Consider the following 6,169-nt stretch of genomic DNA (forward strand, 5'->3'; position numbering starts at 1 on the left):
AGGCAGCAACATGTGTTTACTGAAGCTGAATAGCATGCCAACAACATACAACGTTTCACATCCTGAACCATCCACCAAACCCTGGAAAGGGCAGATGCAGAATATGCCAATGCTCCAGCAGCAGAACAGTCTCCAGCTCTCCCTTCTTGATCCCGACTCTGTCAGAGCCCTCTCTACCACCTTTCTTTAAAATAAGGTAGGTCAGACGCGTTGAAATATTACTTTGACACTGCCTGGCATGACTTTGTACAAATAAAGATAAAGAAGTGAAGGAACAGAATGAAGCACTGGATGTTCTTCACGGGAAGACAAGTGACAGGAGCTGCAGTGATGCAGGCAGGCAGCCCACCACTGGGGTCTCGGCCAGAGGGATGAACAGCATAGAACTCTCAGGCTGGGGACAGCAGTAAAGCAGCAGAGGTTACACTGTGTAACCCCACAAGATAAAGTGAACAGAAAGGAGAAGGCTGGCAAAGGAAAGCTAGAAATAAAGGTGACTACATTTCATTTGGCTGCCATTTCTGGATCGGCGATGGAAAGAGACTTGATGTTTTCTAGTTGCAAGGAAGAGACACAAATGCAGCTGCCCTCTGGAAGGCCATTCCTGGTCCTGCAGACCCGCTTTGTTTATGCTCCTGCCCTTGCGAAGCACAGCGCGCTCTGTTTGGAAACAGCACTGCTCAGCCAAAACGTCCCTGTGCCTGTGACAGTAACTAGCTTAGGTTTTCTGCAGCAGGACAGCAATGTGTGTGGCATTTCAGTCTAACAGAACAAAGCTGACAACACATTTTAAAAATGCGTAGCAAATCTCAATGCCGAGCCATGGAATACTGCAGGAACACAACCACAGCCCTGCAGGATCTCTGAGAGGCTGTCCTGAATTTTTCTGCATTAAAGTGATTACCGACATTCTAACTAGCTCTGATTATGGGCACAGATGAAAGCTGACAACAGGGAGCTCCCATTACAGCGTGTAGAGCTGGACTGACACATGGCTCTGGGAAGGAACATTTTTGCCTGTTTGAGCTCTTTCCTCTCAAGTACCTCAGTTAAAATTCCTTCCATTGAGTAATTTCTATCCAGATCCCGGCTGCGCTGGCTTTGTTCCCATGTAAAAGAAAACCTGCAGGCAGAAAGCAGTGCCATCTGCCAAGTCAGAAGCTTTAATGGACAAGCGTGGTGTGAAGGGGAACAGACTATCATGCTCCATCTCCAGCAGCAGGAGCTGCTGAACTATTTATCCACAAATACAGATACCAATGGAGACTGCACAAACAGCCTCCAGGGAATGAATGAAGAAAATCACCCAGTATGTTTTTTTCCCCCTCCTGCTCAACTTGCAGCCCAGTCTGTCCATTCTCTCCACCCAAGAGATCAGGCTGCAGCAACCTTCACTTCCCATTCCTGCAGCTGGATGTCAGCGCACCCATTGGCACAAGCAGTGGCAAGGCCGGAGCACCATGGCCCTGCCATCCCTACACACAAACACACACAAAAGTTGCCTCCGAAAAGCCATTTTTCCAAGTTTTCTTTTTAATTTAGTAAGTGTTCTGACCAGATGATGTGCTGTGAAGTCCTACCTGGTGCTGGGGAACGCTACGGCCCTGTCGAGGTTTCACAAAAAACAATGGGCAAACTTCTCCGAAAGCCTTCATCCAGGTCTACAAAAAAGATTTTATGTCCTTTTCAATTAACCAAGTGATTTCCAATTATCCAAGGAAAGTTTTATCCTTCCTTGTTGGGTAATCTTCTCATTAGACCATCTTTGGAGAGAATAGCAGGTTCTCTACGGACTGCTGGCAATATTACTTAATGGCATATTTAACTTTTTTTTCCAGCACTTAAGCTCACAACAGTGAGAAATACATACATGTACACGGTGAAATATTATCTGCCATTTAAATTCCCAGAGAACTCCTAAGGATCTTAATATTTCTGCCCATTTTGGAAGGAAAGCACACACATGGCACAGCTGGGAGCACGATGCTCACATAACCATCTCAGCACAGTATTGAACATCACTGACAAAGCCCCTGCTTGGCAATGGAAGCGTGTGCTGTGGCTTTCCATATCTTTTAAAAGTTATGAAAACAAAACAACAACAATGGCCAACTCAGTCTGTGCTAAATGGAAGCCAGCATCAGAGGACTTGGTACAGATTCCTCCTCTCTGCCCAGCACTGCAGCTTTGCTCCTCCTCTCCCCCTCCCCAGCTCTGAGCACCAAACTAAAGCACTGTACTGAATGGGAACATATTTCCTCTGATTCCAGAGCTGTGGAATTGGCTGTGGAACACCCCTATTTCCATTGGATTGTGCTCCCAAATGGAAATTTCTATCTTAAAATACTTCCATAAAACCTCTGAATGGCGTAGACCAAATAGAAAATCCACTGAACTCTTCTAACAGAATAAAACAGCTTCTGTATTAACAGAAGGCATGCTACCCCTCATCACAGCACCCCGAGCATGGAAATCACGTTGATAGCACCTCAATTTAACTCACTTGGTGCAGAATATTTAGGCAGGAGGAACCAAATGAGGAATCGCACCTCAGAGCCACAAACCCCAGGCAGGTGCAAAGCCCCAGCACTGCTCACTCTGTTTGCCAGAACTTCTAGTTTCCTCCACGATAAACTCCTGTGAGTCAGCTATGTGCAGAGAACACAGAAACAGTGATAAAGATAAATGAGAGCAATGGAAACACGGCCATTAATCAGCACGTTATGACAAGTTTTTCTAGTTCATCTGTTCAAATTATTATTATTTTTTTAATAGACAAAGCCACCAGGTACTTTCAACCTCTGCCGCAAGGACTGTGCCGCACAGCAGCTCTCAAGTGACTGAAGTAAGGCCACGCACAGCCCTTGGCTTCCAGCTGCCATCCTGCTGCTACCAGATGCAGATCGAGGCTTAAGAAATAGAAATGCACCCCAAAAACAACTTCACTAATCAGGTAAGCTCCAGCAAGAACTCAGCAACACTCCCACATCGTTCTCACAGCATTTCCTTCAGCTGTTTTCAGTCCTGTTGTACAGCACCAACCTGGTTTGCATTTGGGCCAGTTATTTTTTGTTGGGTTTTTAACCACATGCTCTAATATCATCAAGAAAACCTCGAGGTTACAGGCTAAAAGGCAAGTGAGTTTAATGTTCCCGAGTTAACGGTCTGTGTTCTTAACTCGTGTTTATCACTACAAATCCTCATTTCCAGTTCACAGCTACTCGCCAGTGCTGACATTACCTGTGCACGCCCAGGCGGTGCCCTTCAGGAAACAGATTGCAAAGATAAAGAGAACAGAGGAAAGGGGAAGCACCCCTTCCAACAAGAGGGATCCTTCCAAAGTCTTGCACCTGCAACAAAGAGCAGGGCCCTGCAGAAGGTCTTCAGAGGGAAGACAGCCTAAAGAGCAATGAGTAGCTAAACCCTTCCCAGTTTGGGCCTATTGAATTACAGAGACCCAAAGTAGCTTCCTTCCCCAGTGTTGCATAACACATCCATTCAGAATGCAGCATGCTCCCTCACAGCACACACCCAGATGTTCTCTTCCCTGCTTTATCTCTTAAATACAAACGAGGCTTTTGCCACTGGTAACGTTCTCCTCAGCACTCACGTGAAATATTCTGGGACAGACTCACGGGTGGGCTGCTATCCTGTAAGCATTGCGAGCATCTCCAAGCTGGGATCCCTCACCACGCAGCTCTCCTTGTGAAACGTCAACGGCAAACCAGGAGCGTAACAGGGAGTTAAGTGAACCGCAGCCTCCAAAGCCCCAAGGTAAAAGGGAACAGCCCACATACCTTCAGAGCACACTTCTGCCCCGTCTCCTTGTGGAAGCACTCCAGTACTTTGCCGTTGATTCCTAACCCCAGCACCCGCTTGGACAGCTTGTAGTCATCCGTGACGGCGTGTTTCTTTATCTCTAGCTTGACGTGGGCCGCTCCCCCGGGCACAGGCTTCACGCCGCTCCTGCTCTCCACGTGGCTCTCGGGCTGGGATTCCCGCTCTCCTCCATCGCCTTCCATAGCAGGCGGCAGCTCGCGGCCACCGCGACGCCCACCGGGCGACCCCGCGCTCCGTCCCAGCGCGCTCAGCCGGCTCACGCAGCGCTCGCCATCGAGTCCTGGACACAAACGGGGGTCAGCGCCCAACGCCATGAGCGAGCCGCCCGCCGCCCTCCGCGGGCCGCCAGCAGCGGCGGAGAGGCGCTCGTGGAGCGCTCAGCCCCCGCCCCGCAGCTCCCAGCCCGCACCCAGAACTTTCTGCCCCGCCACAGCATGCGCCCCTGCCGAAGCTCGGACCAAAGTCCTCGGCGGAGCCCCGCGCTCAGCGCAGACGGTCCCGCAGCGATAACCCCCGGCGGCCTCCCCGCATCCAGCGCCGTGACAGCAGCCCCCACCTGCGGCCCTCGGCGGGGCGAGGTTGGGGGAAAGGAGACGCGAGGGGCGCCGCGCCCCAGACCGGCTCTCGTCCCGCCCCGCGGGGTGACACGGCCCGGGGCCCGCCGGAGGACGTTACCTGCCCGTGGCGGCGCGGCCCCGGCCGACGCTTCCCGGCGCGGCGTCCCGGAGGGCGGGCGCTGCCTGGGTCCGCCCCGGGCAGGTGCGCACCGCCCCCCGCGCCAAGGGGAGGCCCCGGCCCGAAGGGAGCACCGCGGGCGGGCGTCGGCTCGGCCCTGGGGGGACCGGGAGTCGGGCTGGGGGTTGTGCTTTGTGGAGGCGACCTGAGGCACTCGCGGGCGGCGGCGGTGCCCGCCCAGAGCGCTCCGCGGCTCGCGGGGGGCAGCGGCAGCTGATGAAGTACGAAGAAGGTGGGAAAAATACAAACAAACAAAAACAAACCAAAAATGAGGGGGAAGGGGGACGGAAGCAAGAGAAAGAAGCGGCGGGAGACGCGGCTGCCGTGACGGCCGCGGGTGGTGCCGCAGCGCGCCCGTGCGGCGGTGCCCAGAGGAGCGGCCGCGGCAGCGCACGGCGCGGGGCTCGTCGCGCTCCGGAGGCACTGACGGGGCCGGGCACGGCCGGCGGCGCCGCGTCCTCCGTGCGCGGATGAACCGTACGGGGCCGGCCGATAAGGGCCCCTGCTGACTTCACCCACCTGAAACTCTGACAAAGCCTTTGCAGCCCCGGCCCAGGGGCCTCGCTGCAAAAATGGCCACAGCTGAGGCAGAGCGAGCAAATACATTCCCTTCCTTCTTGTGGTCATTTTATAGCTGGGGTAGGTTGTCTGGGCACAAGATGTACCGCTGTGCTAGGGAGAAGCATTACACCCCGGAATCATTATGATTGGCAAATACCTCTAAGATCACCAAGCCCCACCATCCACCCCCCCCCCACCTACCTATATCCCTCAGCGCCACATCCCCACAGTTCTGGAACACCTCCACAGATGCTGACTCCCCCAGATGTGCCAGAGCTCAACCACTCTTTTGCAGAAGCTCTTCCTCATATCCAGTGGGGGCCTCCTCTGGCACAACTTGAGGCTGCCCCCTCTTGTCCCATCACTGTTAACTGGGAGAAGAGGCTGACCCCCACCTCACTACAACCTCCATTCAGGGAGATGTCTGAAGTCTCCCCTGAGCCTCCTCTGGAGGGAAGGATCCCAGTTCCCCCTGCTGTACCTCCCAGGACTGGCAGTGCCAGGGACAGCTTCCAATCAGAAGGAAAATATTATTTATTTATGGATGTTTGCTTTTTGAAGTTAAAAACAACCACAGTATTGTTACACACTAGGACCGCACTGTGGCACTAAATTTTATCATCCTCACAAAAATCCCTAAAACTGCACGTTAAATATTAATCCTGTTTTTTCCAAAAGTACCCAACAGCAATGACACACTGTTACAATCAGAAAGATTAATGCCATGGAAGGACAACAGAGGAGTGTAACAACAAAGGGAGTAGCGTGGATGGAATTTCAAAGAAGTAAAGATGCTCACCCACCTCCAAAGACCCAGGCTCACAGAAAAGACCACTAAGGAAGAATCTCCAACCACAGATCCTTCCCCAGAGCCATCAGCCCTTCAGTGAGGTATAAGAGAGGTGCAGGCTCCACCCCTTCCTATTACACTGCTGTGTAATGCTGTGAATGCTGTGCCTTCACCTGTGCTCCCAGGGCTGACCGGATCCTTTCCCAGGTGCCCAGTCAGTGGTTCAGGCCGTGACTCAACAGT

The 6,169-nt window shown here is 52.8% G+C and overlaps 1 protein-coding gene across 2 annotated transcripts in view; it reads right to left on the reverse strand.

The window, feature by feature from the left end:
* Window positions 1-4,566, reverse strand: part of MAPKAPK3 (MAPK activated protein kinase 3) — a 42,318-nt gene extending 37,752 nt beyond the window's left edge. The window contains exons 1-2 of one of the 2 annotated variants that reach the window (XM_052678539.1): window positions 4,516-4,566; window positions 3,798-4,120 (exon numbers count right to left, since the gene is read on the reverse strand). In XM_052678539.1, the coding sequence (XP_052534499.1) occupies window positions 3,798-4,022 (225 nt within the window). In that variant the 5' untranslated portion in view covers window positions 4,023-4,120; window positions 4,516-4,566. Of the gene's footprint in view, window positions 1-3,797; window positions 4,121-4,515 lie in introns of those variants that run through there. The other variant, XM_052678540.1, reaches the window with a different exon arrangement.
* Between the last annotated feature and the right edge of the window lie 1,603 nt (window positions 4,567-6,169).

This window comes from Tympanuchus pallidicinctus, unplaced genomic scaffold, assembly GCF_026119805.1.
Source record: "Tympanuchus pallidicinctus isolate F22 unplaced genomic scaffold, pur_lepc_1.0 scaffold17, whole genome shotgun sequence".
NCBI classification, from domain to species: domain Eukaryota; kingdom Metazoa; phylum Chordata; class Aves; order Galliformes; family Phasianidae; genus Tympanuchus; species Tympanuchus pallidicinctus.